The sequence below is a fragment of the Lithobates pipiens genome, unplaced genomic scaffold (assembly GCF_037356315.1).
Source record: "Lithobates pipiens isolate NorthernLeopardFrog02 unplaced genomic scaffold, aLitPip1_a1.2 Scaffold_16, whole genome shotgun sequence".
Taxonomy (NCBI): domain Eukaryota; kingdom Metazoa; phylum Chordata; class Amphibia; order Anura; family Ranidae; genus Lithobates; species Lithobates pipiens.
Genome location: NW_027507748.1, coordinates 48,026,204 through 48,046,831, shown reverse-complemented (window position 1 = coordinate 48,046,831; position 20,628 = coordinate 48,026,204). Strand labels below are relative to the sequence as shown.

The 20,628-nt window shown below is 42.3% G+C and overlaps 1 protein-coding gene across 1 annotated transcript; it reads left to right on the top strand.

The window, feature by feature from the left end:
- Nucleotides 1-2,056: 2,056 nt before the first annotated feature.
- LOC143981773 (uncharacterized) lies at nucleotides 2,057-19,389 on the top strand. Its single transcript, XM_077479862.1, has 3 exons — nucleotides 2,057-2,213; nucleotides 11,529-12,245; nucleotides 16,992-19,389. The coding sequence occupies exons 2-3, from the start codon at nucleotides 11,690-11,692 to the stop codon at nucleotides 18,908-18,910; spliced, it is 2,475 nt and encodes an 824-aa protein (XP_077335988.1). The 5' UTR covers nucleotides 2,057-2,213; nucleotides 11,529-11,689; the 3' UTR covers nucleotides 18,911-19,389.
- The last annotated feature ends 1,239 nt before the right edge of the window (nucleotides 19,390-20,628 follow it).

The window sequence follows — 20,628 nt, the reverse complement described above, 5'->3', positions numbered from 1 at the left end:
TAAAATAAATAAGAAAAAAAAAAAAAATGAAAGCGCCCTGTCCCTCCGTGCTCACTTACAGAAGGGAACACATATGTAAATCGTGCCCACATATGTAAATGATGTTCAAACCACACATGTGAGGTATCGCCACAATCGTTTGAGTGAAAGCAATAATTCTAGCACTAGACCTTCTCTGTAATTCTAAACAGGTAACCTGTAAACATTTTTAAAGCATTGCCCATGGAGACTTTTACGTACCGTAGTTTGTCACCATTCCACGAGCATGCGTTTAAAGCATGACATGTTGGGTATCTATTTAGTCGGCATAACATCATGCTTCACATTATACTTAAAAAATTGGGATAACTTCACTGTTTAGTTTTATTTAAATTCATAGTTACATAGTAGGCGAGGTTGAAAAAGACACAAGTTCATCAAGTCCAACCTATGTGTGTTATTATATGTCAGTATTACATTGTATATCCCTGTATGTTGTGGTCGTTCAGGTGCTTATCTAATAGTTTCTTGAAACTATCAATGCCCCCTGCTGAGACCACCGCCTGTGGCCACGAGTCTTGCTAAACTCCCTTCCGCGAAAAAGTTTTATACTTATTGTGGGGTCACCAGTACGGTATTTGTATATTCAAAAGAGTTTTTCAAAAGAAATTGCATTTGAAAGACCGCTGCACAAATGTGACATAAAATATTGCAATGATCGCCATTTTATTCTCTAGGGCCTCTCATAAAATATATATATATATATATATATATATATATATATATAAAATGTTCGGGGGTACTAAGAACTTGTAGTCTGAAGCAATCTGGCTCCAATGCAAATCCTGGCCCTTCAGACCACATATCCCACGGTCCCTTGCTCTCAGCTGTAGTCTCTGCTTGCTGTGCATTCAGGAGATGATGACAAATTGTCTAGGCGGAGCACTAGAGCGAAAGAGGCTCATTGCAGCTGGTGTTACAGAATGCAATTACTAGCCGATTGTGTAAATGCAGGAGTACAGATACCAGGCACCTGTAGCAGTTAAAGAGTACATCTAATAGACATTTGGAGTATGGCTATAAATAATGAAATACATTTATGGATTTATAGTTACTTTGATCCCTACTTATGTAACAACATCTAGCCCCCGCCAGCTGTAACACTGGGAACTGAGCGATCAAACACAGAAAATCGCTTGTTTCTTACAGTCCCATGAGCAGAGAGCTGGTGACTGTTAGCCCACGTACACACGGTCGGAGATTTTGCCAACCAAATCCGTCGGATTTTGCCCGTCGGATTTAGTCCGACGGATTGTGTCCGAAACTGTTGCATACACACGGTCGGGCCAAGTTGGCAAAAAATCCGATCTTTCAGAACGTGATGACGTAATTTCGTTACGATGGGACTACATTCAGGCTAGTAGCCAATAGCTTTGATGTAGGAATTTGATCTGAGCATGCGTGGCACTTGGTCCGATGAAAATGCTCTACACATGATCGGATTAGGTCCGTCCGGCCCAGTTGGTCGGGAAATATTTCCAACATGTTGGAAAATTGGGTCGGACGGAGATTTGGACGGAATCAGTCCGATGCATACCACACACAGTCGGATTATCTGACGACTGTGTACAAGGGCTTAGTCACCAGCCCTCTGCTCTGCCAAATGCTCCTCCCCCCCTCGTTTACTGGAGTGCTGGGCAGTGGAGGGGTGCAGGGAAAGACCAGCTCAGGCTCTCAGGGGCTCGATGAGAGGCTGCGCCGAGTGCCAGTCCAGGCATGTGGGTGGAATTGCGACCATATGGTCATGATCTTTCCCGAGCCTAGCCCGGGCTTTGAGATGTTAGCCGTCAGCCCGATGTCTGCTGAAAACAAGACACATGAGCTTTGGCTGTACTTCTCCTTTAAACAGAATCTCTAGAGATACTTGTGGCAGTAGAAGAGTAAAAGTGAATTTTTAGACACTGGTATCAGTGAAAGGGGCTGCATGGACGCTTTTGTAAAGACCTTCCTAGCAGCGAAAGGGTTAAATAGAACGTCAAAAACTTTGCGGCAGTGAAGTGGCGACAGAGACTTTTGAGACCGCCCCCAGGAGAACGTTACTTTGTTTCACTTTCGTTTCTAGGAAAATAAACTGCGTAGCTGTGGGAGGAGTAGGAGAAACTCCTTATAAAAGGAGTCATCAGGTCAGAAGTCAGTCCTTATTCTGCCCTGGGATTCAGGAGCTGTCCTCGGCGGTGAGTACCACTCTCTCCTAGGCAGTGCACTGCAACCGATGTACAACCAGTGATTAGCATTGTTGCTTTGGTATGATGACAGCGAGGACATATTATCTATTGGGACAGTGGAGAGAGCAATGATGATTTGCAAAGTGCCATAGCAATTAATCACATTTCTCTTCTTACCAGAGTGGCCGGTAACAACTATTACTAAACCCACAATGATAAAATCAGTCTGTATATGCAGTAAAGCGTGTTTGTTATACTCACTGCGGACCCCAAGGGGTTAATCCTCTGCATTGCGTAAAAAGGCTGTTTGATTCTGTCTTCTCTGATCCTCCCCTTCTTCCATCATCCCCAATCTATCTGCTGATAGAACAGAAGCCAAGCGACAAGTTGCACATGCTCAGTTTGGTGTGTAGTGCTAGGGAGGTTTTTTTAATTTCTTTGGAGAGTGAATGTGATCAGCACAGGGCCAATCAGCACTGTCCAGACAGAGGGTCAGGGGCCATGCAGCCTCATAGAACAATCAGAGGAGAATGAAAACTCCTTCTACAAGCTTTAACCAGACACTGATAGAGGTCACAAGACTGCTATATACTGCTGATGAGAAAAGGTATATAGCAGTTTGAGTTTACTAAAACGATTGCATTTCCATGTTCGGTGTACTGCGAGAGATCAGATATAGTGAATGCAGGGTCCTGGGTATAGATGGATGAACTTCCAACGAGATGTAACGCAAACACAGCCAAAAGTTTGCGAACCGCAAAGTTTGCGGCGGACCCCATTGACTTCAATGGCAGGCGAACTTTAAAAACCTACAGGTCATATTTTCAGCCACAAAATACTTACTAGCTGTGCACACATAGTCCCACCACATGGCCACTGACATAACACATGTATGAAGTGAATCTGGGATCGACAACTACAAGCATTCTTTTTTTATCTGTGAAATTTTGACAATTCAGGACTTAGGAGGGCATGAAGGCAATGGAGGAGAGGAAAGGTCAGGTTAGGCTATGAAGAGGGTGCAGGAGATGATAACCAGCACCGTTATATAGAGCACTGACACCAGCACCGTGATAGAGAGCACTGACACCAGCACCGTGATAGAGTGCACTGACACCAGCACCGTGATAGAGAGCACTGACACCAGCACCGTGATAGAGAGCACTGACACCAGCACCGTGATAGAGAGCACTGACACCAGCACCGTGATAGAGAGCACTGACACCAGCACCGTGATAGAGAGCACTGACACCAGCACCGTGATAGAGTGCACTGACACCAGCACTGAGATAGAGAGCACTGACAGCAGCGCTGATACCAGCAACTCGCTGCTGGGCCCCAAAAATATGACACCGCTCAACCTCTTCAAACAGGAGGGTACGGGCATATAGTACGGTGTGCCTTTTTTGTACAAGGAAGTGAGCCAAATGTAGAAAAAAGGTATGTGTGCTCGAATAAATAAATCGTTTATAGAGATAAACATGGTCTACTGGTCACATGTGTTAAATTCCTCCGAGATCCATGCCTCATTCATTTTTATAAATGTGAGGTAGTCAACACTGTCGTGAGCTAGGCGAGTGCGCTTATCGGTCACGATCCCCCCTGCTGCGCTGAACGTCCTTTCGGACGGGACTCTGGATGAGGGGCAAGCCAAAAGTTCCATTGCAAATTGGGAAAAGCTCTTGCCAGAGGTCAAGCCTGCCCACCCAGTAGTCCAGGAGTTCATCACTTCTCAGAGCATCCACATTGGCCGTTAACCAAATGTAGTCGGACACCTGACGGTCTTAACCGTTCCCTGATGCTGGATCCGGATGACACCTGTCGATGGGTCAGCTGAAAGAATAACCTCATATCAGAAGTCACCAACACATCTTCAAACCGGCCTCTTCTTGCAGGCGCTGTTGGATTGGTACCCGCAACTCCTTCTCTGGGAGTGGGAATTGCTCCTCTGCCAGCGCACGCAAAAGCAGAATGCAGCATTTCTCGAAGCAAGGCCTGGAAGTGCTCCATTCTGACAGCCCTCTGTGACGGCGGTAACATTTCCGCCATTTTGTGTTTGTACCGGGGGTCTAAGTACGTTGCCACCCAGTACTGGTCCTTGACCCTTATGCTTTTTATACGGGGGTCCCTGTTAAAACACTGGAGCATGAAAGCCCCCATTTGCACTAAACTGGAAGCGGTGTGGTGGCCTGGCTCCTGCTCATCATCCAAGATAATGTCATCCTCCTCGTTCTCCTCTCCCCATCCACGCACAACAACAGGGATCCCAGAAATAGTCAAAGAAAATATATTCCTGCGCCAAGATGGGAAGGGATATTATATTAATAGGCTAGAGTACTACTGCACTTACTGACGGGAAATGTCTGAACCCAGGAGAAAGTGGTATGAGAGTAGTGGTGCGCTATACTAAGAAATATGTAAACTACCAGTCGTGGTGTGCTTGGGAATTAAGAAATTAAATTACAATAAAGCCAGTAAAAATGGCCAAAACAAATGGAATATATAGTATAAAGGTACAGTGGTGTGAAAAAGTGTTTGCCCCCTTCCTCATTTCCTGTTCCTTTGCATGTTTGTCACACTTAAGTGTTTCGGAACATCAAACCAATTTAAACAATAGTCAAGGACAACACAAGTAAACACAAAATGCAATTTGTAAATGAAGGTGTTTATTATTAAAGGTGAAAAAAAATCCAAACCATCATGGCCCTGTGTGAAAAAGTGATTGCCCCCCTTGTTAAAACATACTATAACTGTGGTTGTCCACACCTGAGTTCAATTTCTCTAGCCACACCCAGGCCTGATTATTGCCACACCTGTTCACAATCAAGGCATCACTTAAATAGGAGCTGCTTCACACAGTAAGGTCCACCAGAAGATCCTTAAAAGCTACACATCATGCCGAGACCCAAAGAAATTCAGGAACAATTGAGAAAGAAAGTAATTGAGATCTATCAGTCTGGAAAGGGTTATAAAGCCTTTTCCAAAGCTTTGGGAATCCAGCGAACCACAGTGAGAGCCATTATCCACAAATGGCGAAGACATGGAACAGTGGTGAACCTTCCCAGGAGTGGCCGGCTGCCCAAAATTACCCCAAGAGCGCAGCGACGACTCATCCAAGAGGTCACAAAAGACCCCACAACAACGTCCAAGGAACTGCAGGCCTCACTTGCCTCAGTTAAGGTCAGCGTTCATGCCTCCACCATCAGGAAAAGACTGGGCAAAAATGGCCTGCATGGCAGAGTTCCAAGGAGAAAACCACTGCTGAGCAAAAAGAACATCAAAGCTCGTCTCAATTTCTCCACAACACATCTTGATGATCCCCAAGACTTTTGGGACGACATTCTGTGGACCGATGAGACAAAAGTGGAACTCTTTGGAAGGTGTGTGTCCAAGTATATCTGGCGTAGAAGGAACACTGCATTTCATAAAAAGAACATTATACCAACAGTAAAATATGGTGGTGGTAGTGTGATGGTCTGGGGCTGTTTTGCTGCTTTAGGACCTGGTAGACTTGCCGTGATAAAAGGAACTATGAATTCTGCTGTCTACCAAGAGATCCTGAAGGAGAATGTCCGACCATCTGTTCGTGTACTCAAGCTGAAACGAACTTGGGTTCTGCAGCAGGACAATGATCCTAAACACAGCAGCAAGTCCACCACCGAATGGCTGAAGAAAAACAAAATGAAGACTTTGGAGTGGCCTAGCCAAAGTCCTGACCTGAATCCTATTGAGATGTTGTGGTATGACCTTAAAAAGGCCGTTCATGCTCGAAAACCCTCTAATGTAACTGAATTAGGACAATTCTGCAAAGATGAGTGGGCCAAAATTCCTCCAGGACGCTGTAAAAGCTTCATTGCACGTTATCGCAAACGCTTGGTTGCAGTTGTTGCTGCTAAGGGTGGCCCAACCAGTTATTAGGTTTAGGGGGCAATCACTTTTTCACACAGGGCCATGATGGTTTGGATTTTTTTTCACCTTTAATAATAAACACCTTCATTTACAAATTGCATTTTGTGTTTACTTGTGTTGTCCTTGACTATTGTTTAAATTGGTTTGATGTTCCGAAACACTTAAGTGTGACAAACATGCAAAGGAACAGGAAATGAGGAAGGGGGCAAACACTTTTTCACACCACTGTAAGTCCATAACAGCTACCAACACGTATATATATATACCAGCTATATAACAATAGTATAATGTATTGTAATAATTATCATATGATCTTCTTGAGTCAATAAATTGATATAAACAGCAAAACAGGTAAATAAAAGTGATAATAAAAAAATAAAATAAAAATAATAATAATAAAAATAGTAGTGACACTTTGTAGTGATACGGGTAAGTGTAAAATAAAACTGTAGTAACCAGTGAAAAAATATTTAAAAGATAAGCAAAAAAGTGCAGTAGTGCTATGGACAGAGTCCAAGTAAAAATAACAATTTTATATAACTATATAGTCGTCTAAGCAGACGGATAAATATCAATTGCCGATGTACATGTAGAAGTGCAAAGGTGCAGTAAAGTGGTGACTATACAAAATCGCATAAGGTGCTAAGAAATAGTGCAGCGAATATGTCTAGGAATCGCATAAGACTAAGTAGACTGTCAATGCGATTATATCCAAAAATCGCATACAATCTGAGTAAGCTTTTTAAGTTTAAATAAAGTGCTGATGTTATCAAAAACAATAAGTGATAATTATGGTGATCCAACGGAGTTCAGTGAGGTGGCGTTATTTTCCATGTGGTGGCCCAGCAGTGCACCACAACCCTATATATTGTACACCTATACCAGTCCTTACAAGGACCTTTGTGGACCTAGTAGCTAGTGATTTGCAGACTGTACCTCAGTCCCTACACTGATAAAGGACTGCTGCAGAATAGGGCAATAATTTGCAGCACAGCCCTGCACCAGCACCCTATATATTGTACACCTATACCAGTCCTTAAAAGGACCTTTGTGGACCTAATAGTAATAGCTAGCTAGTGATTAAACTGACTGTCCTTGCTGCACACAGCGTCTTGTCCCTACACTGACAAAAGACAGGCTGCTGCAATCACCAGAATAGCAGTGCACTGAACCCTATATACTGTACTACACCTATACCAGTCCTTAAAAGGACTTTTGTGGACCTAATAGCTAGCGATTTGTGTCACTACAGTCTCTCCCTGCTCCACACAGCGTCCTGTCCCTAAACTGTAATAAGACAGAATGTAAAATGGCCGCCAGATCTGGTCTATTTATAAGGTAGGGGGAATGTCCAATTGTCCATGTGCTGAAATGTCTCAATTTGCTGTCCTGTACCCCATGATGGATGTGTCATCATGGGTCAAAGCTCTTTCACACTGTAAACACATATGTCCACCGGGCAAACAGCAGCAATAGTCCGCCGATCGGGCGAATCGCAAACACACGCAAAATTCGCCGCAAACCGACCGCCGGGTGAACAGTTCGGCCATCCTTAGTCCTGGGTTTAGTAACACTTTAGGGTGGGTTCACACCTAATAAGAATGTGGCTCACAGTAGTGTTCTCAGTTTCAGGGATGAATCGGGCCCCAATTATTGCCTGAATTCAGACCTGAAACAGAGCCAAAGACGCACAGGACCCCTGTGCAATCCGCTCCGCTGCTGCCACACATACATGTGCACTGGCTCCATTCTCTGCACCCTGCACTTTTTTTTTTATTATTATTGCATTTTAGTGTAAATATGAGACTGCCGTTTTATTCTCTAGGGCAGTGATGGCGAACCTTGGCACTCCAGATGTTTTGGAACTACATTTCCCATGATGCTCCACTACAAAGTGTAGTGGAGCATCATGGGAAATGTAGTTCCAAAACATCTGGGGTTCCAAGGTTCGCCATCACTGCTCTAGGGTGTTAGAAAAAAACAATATATATTGTTTGGGGTTCTAAGTAATTTTCTAGCGAAAAAAAATGATTTTAACTTGTAAACAACATATCTCAGAAAGAGGCTCGGTCCTTAAGTGTTTAAATCAGAAATAGCATTTATTAAACTGAAGCAAATATACATCACGATTACAACCATAAAGCATATTGTCGACAGTCAAATTCCAGGTCAGACAAGCACATACTATGGTACATTATAGCGGGCACAGTCAAAGCGTAATCTTGTACAATAGATACTTTTATAGATCAGTAGCAGAGGATAATGAGTCATTATAAGCAGAGTATGGACTACTTGTACAATACACCGGAAAGTAAATTAACCAAAGATCCTTTCCATTACCAGCTCCATGGGAGCAAGTCCCTGGACTGCCAACCAGTCACCCCATAGTCTGTCAAATTTGCTGGGACTCCCTCTATGCTGGAAGATAATTTTCTCCAGTTTGAGAGTATGACCCATATTACATACCCATTCTTTGTGGGTGGGTACTCTTTCCAATTTCCACAATGGCAGAATGAGTTTACAAGCCTGGAATAGGGCTCTATTGACTGCTATTTGCTGTGGTTCTATTAGCTGTAGATCATCCAAGATGCCTAGGAGACATTTGGTGGGTTCAAGGGGGACTACAATGTGGAATACGGAGTTTATGGTATTGGTCACCGCCTCCCAATAACGATGCAGCTTGTTGTTAGAATTCGAATGTAGCGGCCTTAACTTTTGGGCTTACTGGTTACCATCCGCTTGGCTGGTTCTTCCACGTCTAGGGGTTCCCAGAGTTAGTACCCAACAACTTTGGACGCTGACACCATAAAAGTTTTTATTTGCAGGGGTAACATCCAACAAACTCAGGCACCTTGAACTGCTGATATCAGAAAGTCTCTAATACCACCCAGAGAGTAGCCACTCGCAGCTGGGCGCTTCAAGGCTGAACAAATCTCTATCCAGAGATTATGGCAGTCAGCACTTTGATCCAGAACTTGTGAAATCTTTGACCTTGAGTAACTGGTAACATAAGTGAACAGGAACCTTTTTCCTCAGTACCTGGAACGTTCTCTGTCTCCTTGGCAGTACTGGAAAAAGCGTGAATTCGTCAGTGTCCTCTACAGCTCAGCAATCAGGCACTTCCCAGGATGCCAGCTTGTTGGCCCTCCTCCGAAGAGTCCTCCCCTGGTCACTTACAGGAGCTGCGGTGCCCCTCCAAGCCGAGAGCACACCTGGACGCCTTGAATCCTCCCTGTTACTGTGCCTTGGACCAGCCGGTTCCGAGACTCAGGAACAGACGGATCCCTACACCAGACCAGGCGGGTCTATTGGGGTTAGCCAACTGAAGCATGTTGTGGAGCGACGAACGCTCCTGTGACCGTGACCCCTCGTGGGGCTACCCCACTCCAGAATCGGGAACAGACCGCTAAGGCCTCACGAACGAACCCAGAACACGTGACTTCCACATCTTAAGTACCCTTCCCCAGACTCCTCAGCGTTGGCCGGGCGCACCCACTGACTGGCTCCGGGAAAGCTGATACCTAAAACGTCCAACCAGGCCTGGTTCTGAGCCTGTCATGTGCACCTCACTGTACACATGACCAGGCAGAACTCTAACACAGCCCAGCCAAACTGAGGTCAAAGTTAAACCTACCCAATTAACCCTCAGAACCCCTTTACTGTTCTGAGGCAAAAACTAAATTTGTACATGACAGACACTTTGTCCGAAGTGTCATCACTACACTAATAAAGTATTTTGTTATACATTTTTAAGTATGCCTATAAAGTCCATTCTTGCAAAGCCCTGAAATGTTATCAGGTTTTCAGCTGTGCCATACTCTTTCCATTTTCGGTTGATGGATTGAACAGAACTCTGTTAGATGTTCAAAGCTTGGGATACTTTTTTATTACCTAACCTTGCTTTAAACTTCTCCACAACTTAAAGCGGTTGTAAAGGTTCCTTTTTTATTTTCTAAATAGGTTCCTTTAAGCTAGTGCATTGTTGGTTCACTTATCTTTTCCTTCGATTTCCCTTCTAAATGTTTTTTTTTCTTTGTTTTCTTTGTCTGAATTTCTCACTTCCTGTTCCTCCTCAGTAAGCTGTTCTGGCTGACTAACCACCGCTCGGATGATGGTGAGAAGTTTACTGAGGAGAAACAGGAAGTGAGATATTCAGACAAAGAAAAAAAACATTTAGAAGGGAAATCGAAGGAAAAGGTAAGTGAACCAACAATGCACTAGCTTAAAGGAACCTATGTAGAAAATAAAAAACGAACCTTTACAACCCTTTTAATCCCTGACCTGTCTTGTGTGTTCTTTGGCCTTTATGATGCTGTTTGTTTACTGTTTTCTAAAAACCCTCTGAGGGCTTCACAGAAAAGCTGCATTTATACTAAGATTAAATTGCACACAGGTGGACTCTATTTACTAATTAGGTGACTTCTGAAGGCAATTGGTTTCACTAGATTTTAGTTAGGGGTATCAAAGTAAAGGGGCTGAATACAAATGCACGCCACACTTTTCACATACTTATTTGTAAAAATATTTGAAAACCATTTATCATTTTCCTTTCACTTCACAATTATGGGCCACTTTGTGTTGATCCATCACATAAAATTCCAATAAAATATATTTACGTTTTTGGTTGTAACATGACAAAATGTGTAAAATCTCAAGGGGTATGAATACTTTTTCAAGGCACTGTATAGGGCTCTCTTTTGGTGGTATTTAATAACTACTGTTTTTTTTTTGTTTTTGTTTTTTACTATAAAAAGGAAAAAAGACCAAAAATTTTAAAGAAAAAAAAGTTTCCCTGTCTGGGGAAGTGATCAGGATTTTTTTTTTACACATTGATTGCTTATACCAGTAAATTTCACTGGAATAAGCAACCATTTTTACATAGTGAAACTGATTCATTTGGTGTTTACTATTGTGGTTAGCTGTGATTGCCCACAGCTTAATCACATGGTACAGATGGGTTGTGATTGACCCTGTCTGTAACATGTGATCCCTGTGACCAATCACAGCTAGCAACACAATTGTACACAAGAAATTGTATGAATTAAAGCCATTCCTTGTTTACAATTGTCATGTGATCTGCTGTAATTGGTCACAGCGATCACTTGGTACCGACAGCAGTTTGGTACACTGATCAGTTATATAGTGGACACGGCTGGTGACAGATTGTGCTGGAATGCAGCGTGTTTGGGGAGGACGTCATATGACATCCGCCCTGAATGACGAATGTCCCACCAGTGATCATCTGACAATAGGCTGGATGGAAAGTGGTTAAAATAAAAACGGCAGAAATAGCAGCTCATATTTATCCCCTCAAACATTTCCTTGAAGTAAGAGGTCTGTGTACACATACTCTGCCCATGCCTCAATTTTTTTGGTCTTTTGAGAAATATAACTTGTTTTTCTTTTTTGGTTTAGCATCTCAGTGTAATAACCAAAGGAGAACTGCATCTGTCAAACAGAAAATTGGAAGTTATTCTGATGATTCAGACTCTGCATCTGAGGAAAACTCTCATCAGGGAATAAGGAAGAAAACTCTCCGCAAGACCGCTGCCGTGTCGGCCAATAAGATAAAGTGAATGACTGACGTGGAAGACAGTGCCTCCACTTCAGATAGTGACTGTAGCGTAAGCAAAAACAGCAGAAAACTGCCACCACGGGCAGCTGCGGCAAGGGCCATGAAACCGCTCTTAGATAGCAGTGAGGAAGAGACCGGGAGTGAGAGCGATCAAGAGCACAGAAGGAGGAGAGCCTCTAAGACCCCAAAAAGGACTTGTTTAAAGTTTCGTAGGTGCATTGTGGAATCTGACTCAGACTCAGAAAGTGTTGTGACAGTATCAAAGGAAGCCCAGAACAATCTCAGCCATAGACAGCTCCGGGAATGTAGGGTAGTCCTGACCAATTGTGTAGCAGAGGCTAATGCATATTTACGGAGTCCCTGTCTAGACAGACCATTGCCCCGGACTGTACATCAACCAAGAAGCTCCGACAGTGATTCTGATTCAGCATTTGAAACTTTGGTCAGCAAAAAGCGAAAACGCGACGCATCCTCGGTAGCCTCTCCTTTTGCTAGAAAAACAAAACTATTAAACGACTCCGAGGACACCTCCAATTCAGGAACTGAATATAACAATTGTAAGTTCTTCAGTCATCATGTCAACTAAATTTTTTACAAATAAATATGTGAAAAGTGTGGGGTACGCTTGTATAGCGCCCACTTGAGTCAATAATTTGTAGAACCACCTTTTGCTGCAATTACAGCTGCAGGTCTTTTTGGGGATGTCTCTACCAACTTTGCACATCTAGAGAGTGACATTTTTGCCCATTCTTCTTTGTAAAATAGCTCAAGTTCTGTCAGATTAGATGGAGACCGTCTATGAACAGCAATTTTCAAGTCTTGTTACAGATTCTCAATTAGATTTAGGTCTGGGCTTTGATTGGGCCATTCTAACACATGAATATGCTTTGTTCTAAACCATTCCATTGTAGCTCTGGCTGTGTGTGTAGGGTTGTTGTCCTGCTGGAAGGTGAACCTCCACGCCAGTCTAACAGGTTTTCTTCTAAGATTGCCCTGTATTTGGCTCCATCCGTCTTCCCATCAACTCTGACCAGCTTCCCTGTCCCTGCTGAAGAAAAACATCCCCACAACATGATGCTGCCACCACCATGTTTCACAGTGGGGATGGTGTGTTCAGGGTGATGTGTAGTGTTAGTTTTCCACCACACATAGTGTTTTGCTTTTAGGCCAAAAAGTTACCATTTGGTCTCATCTGCCCAGAGCACCTTCTTCCACATGTTTGCTGTGTTCCCCACATGGCTTCTCGCAAACTGCAAATGAGACTTCTTATGGCTTTCTTCTTGCCACTCTTCCATACAGGCCAGATTTGTGGAGGGCACAATTAATAGTTGTCCTGTGGACAGATTCTCCCACCTGAGCTGTGGATCTCTGCAGCTCCTCCAGAGTTACCATGGGCCTCTTGGCTGCTTTTCTGATTAACGTTCTCCTTGCCCAGTCTCTCAGTTTAGGCGGATGGCCATGTCTTAGTAGATTTGCAGTTGTGCCATACTCTTTCCATTTTCAGATGATGGATTGAACAGTGCTCCGTGAGATGTTCAAAGCTTTTAGTGAAGCAGGATACACCCACTTGATGTTCCAGGATGGCATGTGAACATATATCTTACCTTATCTAAGAGCCTTGTGTGTGTTTGGCCCTGTGATTTCTTGTGAAAAATACCATATTCTGGTTCCGGCATCTATTTTGAGATACTATTTGGACCTTTACGAACTCCCATGTATTTTACATTCAGATTTGATCAGTTGATGACCCTGGCATTTTTTGCCTTAAGCCTTTTCTGTAGAGACACTTGCCTCATGTATACAGTTATACCTCTAGAGACCTTGATCTAGGTCTATTTCTGTATTGCCCTGCTGCTCCATCTGTGTCCATTAGGGTGTTCTGCCTCCTTGACAGCAAGAATGTTGTTCTAATATGTATTGATCTAGCTCCAGAAGAAGCACATTTATTGGCGCAAAACTAGTCGAGCAAGCTACGTATATCTTAAAAAGCAGTTATGACACCATCTGAGTGAGCTTACAGTGCCTTGCAAAAGTATTCACCCCCTTCGCTTTTTACCTATTTTGTTACATTACGGGCCTTTAGTTCAATGTTTTTTTCAGATAAAAGTGGTTTCTGTGTAACATGACAAAATATGGAAAATTTCAAGGGGTATGAATACTTTTTCAAGGCACTGTATAGGTCTTTTTTTGTGGTATTCAATAGCTGTGTTTGTTTGTTTTTTACTATAAAAAGGAAAAAAGACCAAAAAAGTTTCCCTTTCTGGGGAAGTAATCAGGATTTTTTTTTTACACATTATGATTGCTTATACCAGTGAATTTCACTGGTATAAGCAACCCGTTTTACTGAGTGAAACTGATTCATTCCATGTTTTCTATTGTGGTTAGCTGTGATTGCCCACAGCTAATCACATGGTACGGTTGTGCTTTTTAAGGACAGTTTCCAGCACAGTATTTATTAAGTAAATTTTAATGACGATATTTTTAAGATACAAAATCAATCTATATGACACAGTCTATACATGTTAAACTTATTCATGGAGACAAGTGATCATACAAAATAGTTAAATTTATTGGTTGACAAAAAACAAATATTTACATGAAATTAAAATATCGATTGCGTCACATGAACACCTTTACAATTAATGGAAACACCCACAAAATGGGAGTGTAGTACTTTGGACTTAATATCACCATGATCACTTCTCAGTAGAATCAATTACCTTTTAATAATTGACAATTGAACAGAACGTCTGTATTTCACACGTCCAACCGTTACTATACTGCAGGTAAATAAGTGGTTAACAATGTGAAATAATTTAGACGTTTCTGTGTCAATGAAAGTGGCATCTATGCAAAAAGAAATGTATAATGAAAAATTGAATGTAGAGAAAAATCTTAAAGGCGGTTATTGATTCGGGAGAACAATTTTCAATAATAGAATATTCAATACAATATTTAAGAGAACATGCAATATATAATCGACATGGCATATTTACCCATTCCAAAATGGCTATTAGTCTGGATTGTTGGTTACCAGGATTTTTAAGATGGCTGCCGTGGCTTTCAACGTGGATTCTCTTACAGAGGAATTACTTTGTGTGACCTCCGAGTTCCAAGGAGCAGGGATTTTCGTGAATGTAAAAATGTGTATTCATGCATGGTGCATGAGTATCAGTTTGTCTGGGAGTCTTCCAGTGTCCCCCCAGGGTGTGTCCCTGAGCTCCCCTTTTTTGTCATCTTTCTTGCTTCTTAAATATCCTCTTAAACAATAAGATCATAAAATTATACTAAGTTCTGCCCAAAAGGTATGTGTTCCCTCCTCATTGGCAGGCAACATGTAATGGTTACCTTTCCCAAGAGTCTAATGATTTTAAGGTAATAGCACCTTCAACCACCAGGTGTCTCGAATATGTTTGGTGTTTATCTCTTTAGGTTAATATTTTTATTTTTATATTATGCATTCGTTTTTTATATATGTTCTAACGAATATATCTCTAGTGTTCAGGAATGATAGTAACCGATATAATAGAAAATACGCTTAACATAATTTTGAATAATCCCCATTGTATAAAATGGTTTTATATATATATATATATATATATATATATATATATGTATATCAATGTATATCTATTAAATCTTTAGTCCATATATCAATCAATATCACATAAAATTATTTATCTGGATAACTGGATAATTCTGATATATCCAAATAATATTTGTTTATCTAGACATAGGTTAAATTCTTAGACAGTTATAATCATGATTATATATTTTTCATAATACTAATTCGTTGCTAAAACACTTCTACTTATGATCACACTTTCATATATAATTTCTTTATGACAAAGTTCTTTAGATCATTAGATACTAAAATTATAATATCTCTTTTATGACCTACAAATATCACATATAATTTGATTAGATAGCTTAGCTGTGTCCACCAGTCCATAAAAATTCACACAATAGGTTTTGTTGGACAAGGTGTCAGCTATTAAATTTTGTCTTCATGGTTGTATATTTACTGTATTTATCGGCGTATAACACGCACTTTTTCCCCCTTAAAATCGGGGGAAAGTCGTGGGTGCGTGTTATACGCCGATCCCCACTGTCTGCGATCAAAAAAAAACGAGCACGGCCGAAAAATACAGAGCGCCGCCGAAAAATACAGAGCCGACTTGCTCGGCTCCGCTCGTAGTCCCGCCTCCCTGCTGTTTCTCTAGCGAGCGCTGCCGAAAAAGACCGAGCCGTCTGTACTGTGCATTCGGCTGGGCTCCGCTCGCAGTCCCGCCCAGTATGGGCGGGACTTCAAGCCAAGCCGAGCCGAGTACACAGTACAGACGGCTCGGTCTTTTTCGGCAGCGCTCGCTAGAGAAACAGCAGGGAGGCGGGACTACGAGCGGAGCCGAGCAATCAGCTCGGTATTTTTCGGCGGTGCTCTGTATTTTTCGGCCGTGCTCGTTTTTTTTTGATCGCAGACAGTGGGGATCGGCGTATAACACGCACCCACGACTTTCCCCCGATTTTAAGGGGGAAAAAGTGCGTGTTATATGCCGATAAATACGGTAAGTACACATCTTTTTGTTTGGTGACAAAAGCTACCATTGTTCCAGTCTCTTGTTTCAACACAGGGTTTGTAAAAGTTACAGATAACTAATCCCCTGCACATTTGGAAAAACAAAAAGTGTGAGATCATGTATTTTGCTTTAAAGGTCTCCAAAAGGGTAAGAGTTCAATAATATCAAAATTATAGTTCATCCACTTTTTGAGGCCTACTGAAATCTCTCATCTCTGCCAGTGCATATTAAATGTATTTCTTCATGAATTCACAACAGTACAGATGGGCTGTGATTGACCCTGTCTGTAACATGTGATCCCTGTGACCAATCACAGCTAGCAACACAATTGTACATAAGAAATTGTATTAATTAAAGTCATTCCTTGTTTACAATTGTCATGTGATCTGCTGTGATTGGTCACAGTGATCACATGGTACCGACAGCAGGTTGGTACACTGATCAGTCATATAGTGGACACAGCTGGTGACAGATTGCGCTGGAATGAGGCGTGTTTGGGGAGGACATCATATGACATCCGCCCTGAATGACGAATGTCCCTCCCAGTGATCATCTGACAATAGGCTGGGTGGAAAGTGGTTAAAATAAAAAAGGCAGAAATAGCAGCTCATATTTATCCCCTCAAACATTCCCTTGAAGCAAGAGGTCTGTGTACAAATACTCTGCCCATACCTCATTTTTTTTGGTCTTTTGAGAAATATAACTTGTTTTTCTTTTTTGGTTTAGCATCTCAGTGTAATAACCAAAGGAGAACTGCATCTGTCAAACAGAAAATTGGAAGTTATTCTGATGATTCAGACTCTGCATCTGAGGAAAACTCTCATCAGGGAATAAGGAAGAAAACTCTCCGCAAGACCGCTGCCATGGCGGCCAATAAGATAAAGTGTATGACTGACGTGGAAGACAGTGCCTCCACTTCAGATAGTGACTGTAGTGTAAGCAAAAACAGCAGAACAATGCCACCACGGGCAGCTGCGGCAAGGGCCATGAAACTGCTCTTAGATAGCAGTGAGGAAGAGACTGGGAGTGAGAGTGATCAAGAGCACAGAAGGAGGAGAGCCTCTAAGACCCCAAAAAGAACTTGTTTAAGGTTTCGTAGGTGCATTGTGGAATCTGACTCAGACTCAGAAAGTGTTGTGACAGTATCAAAGGAAGCCCAGAACAATCTCAGCCATAGACAGCTCCAGGAATGTAGGGTAGTCCTGACCAATTGTGTAGCAGAGGCTAATGTATACTTACGGAGTCCCTGTCTAGACAGACCATTGCCCCAGACTGTACATCAACCAAGAAGCTCTGACAGTGATTCTGATTCAGCATTTGAAACTTTGGTCAGCAAAAAACGAAAACGTGACGCTTCCTCGGTAGCATCTCCTGCTAGAAAAACAAAACCATTAAATGACTCAGAGGACACCTCCAAATTAGGAACTGAATATAACAACTGTAAGTTCTCCAGCCATCATGTCAATAGGGGCAACCAAAGTAAGGATGAGAGCTTGAACTCTCCATGCATTCGCCTGGCCACCAATTCTTGTAGGTGCGTTGTGGAATCTGACTCAGACTCATCGTCCTCCCCAGAAAGTGTTGTAAAAGTATTAAAGGGAGGCCAGAACACTTTCAGCCATAGACAACTAAAGGAATGTAGGATAGTCCTGACCAATTGTGTAGCTGAGGTTAATGCATACTTACGGAGTCCCTGTCCAGACAGACCATTGCCCCGGACTGCACATCAACAAAGAAACTGTGACAGTGATTCCGATTTAACATTTGAAACTTTGGTCAGCAAAAAGCTAAAGAGTGACGTATCCTTAGTAGTATCTCCTCCTGCTAGAAAAACAAAAGAATTAAGCGACTCCGAAGACAACTCCAATTCAGGAATTGAATATAATAACTGTAAGTTCTCCAGCCATCATATCAATGGTGGCAACCAAAGTAAGGATAAGAGCTTGGTCTCTTCATGCCCTCGCCTGGCCACCAATTCTCATAGGTGCATTGTGGAATCTGACTCATCGTCCTCCCCAGAAAGTGTTGTAACAGTATTAAAGGGAGCCCAGAACACTTTCAGCTGTAGACAAGTAAAGGAATGTAGGGTAGTCCTGACCAATTGTGTAGCTAAGGCTAATGCATACTTAATGAGTCCTTGTCTAGACAGACCAGTGCCCCGGACTGCTCATCAACCCAGAAGCTCTGGCAGTGAATCTGATTCAGCATTTGAAACTTTGGTCAGCAAAAAGCGAAAGAGTGACGTATCCTTTGTAGTATCTCCTCCTGCTAAAAAAACAAAAGAATTAAGCGACTCCGAAGACACCTCCAATTCAGAAAGTGAATATAACAACTGTAACTTCTCCAGCTCTGGAGAGAGTTCATTGTCTAAAAAGAACGGAGCCCAATTCTCTGATTCAGGGTCCTCTCTCTCAGACAACAAAAGTGTCATCAAACACAGAATGAACAAGAGGAATTCTTCACAGAGACCTAAAGCAACTGATCAAAAGAGAAAGCAGGTGAGGAGCAGCAGCAATGACAATTGGGAAGATCTGGGCACTGTAAGCCGCAAAAAGTTAACACGTCGCAGTAAGATCTATACACGGAACCAGGGCAAAAGGAGCGTGCGATATGACGATGAGGAGAACGCATCTCAGAGTGAATAAAACTTGAATAACAGATGGAGTAGAACTACCTCTGTGAGGAGTCTGACCAGAGAAAGGGCCAGGCAGTTCTTACAATGAAAAGCAAAAAATCGACTTACTTTTCTAAATGTTGAAATTCAGGGAATATACTTCTATTTTTCTACAGAAAGAGAAATTATGAATGTGACTACAAACTGTACATGTTTGACTTGCACTTGTTATATTAAAGCATTATCAGCACAGATGCCAACATGTGCCTCGAAATGGGGCAGGGGACATCTGATTGCGCTAACTAATTGCATTTTCCGAGGTTTTTAGAACCCACAAGCTTAGTTTTTTTGCAGTGAGAGTCTTTTACTTAGACCCGCGTTTTATTGCTAGACTTATCGACCACTGAACAGCCATTTGCACGGTTTAAAGTTTTAAGTGTTTTTTGGGTGTTGTTTGGTATTCATTTTTGTATTGAAAAAAAAATAAAAAATAGGTACAGAATATACAAATAGTTTATCTCCATATTTCCTTAAAACTTGAAGATAAACTTTCTTTCCATAATATATTTCAGTGCCATTCATTTATTTCTATAACTAAATCTTTTTTCTGGATTTATATATTTTTTTCTAATGCACGTCTCTCCCCGTTAGGATACAATCTGTCATAACCAGAATATTACTTTACCATACCATGTTATGGTAAAGGCCAACATCATAACAAATTGGGGATAGGTGAGGGTAGTGTGTCAAACCAAATTATAATAAAGGGCAGCATGAGAAACTGGGGATGAAATACTTGTATAGCGCACAATGCAAACTGAATCGCCTCTAGGGATGGAGGAGAAGAGTGTACTGTGCAATATTTTATTGAAGAGCAAGATAACAAATTAAGGATAGATAACGAGAGAGGAGTGTGCTACTTCTATACTTTGCTGTTTCTTCCACTTTATCCTTTTCAAAGCTAAACTCCAGGTAACCTCAAAATTCTCCCTTAAAAATTTTCATTTAGTCTACAGTGTGTCAAAAGTCAGTTTACCTACCGATTCTCTCTGCCCCCGGCAGACAACGCTCCCTCTTGCTACCCCAGTGGACTGTCCCTCAGTGTCCAATGCAGGGCTATTGTCCTTGAATCATTCTTGGTGATGTCAGTACCAGTACCGGGACATCTAGAGCCAGGGCGAACAAGCTAAACTGCACTTCCCACCCCCCAAGATATTTGAGCATTATGTGTTAGCAAAAATCTGCCCCATGCTGAAGACCCCCTTCTCAGCGCAAATCCTCCCGCCCAAGAAAATTCACCCCTCCTAGCACAAATCCTTTACCCCTAAAATGTCCCATCCTAGTACAAATATCCCCCAATTTCAAATCCTCCCCTACCAGTACAAATTGACCCCAATTCCTCGTAGCACAAATCTTTTTCCCCTCATTCCCCTCCCAGCACAAATGCCCCTAAATCACCACTCATTGCACCCCCCCAAATCCCTCTCCTTGAACAATACTTTTCCTCTGCAGCCCCCCAAATTCCCCCTTCCACCACAAATCCCCTCCCTCCAACCTCCTTGTGAAGCTCCCCCACCTCACATGATACCATAGTGCCTAGGTGGAGAATCAGGCAAGTAAATCTACTTTTCCATGCCCCCTGGACCTAAATGAGCAGTTGACCTTTGCAGTGTGGGGGAGTTTCCTGGAGTTTAGCTTTAAGCCCAGGTTCACACTAAGCTGCGGGAATGAAGCCCTGCGAGTTTAGCT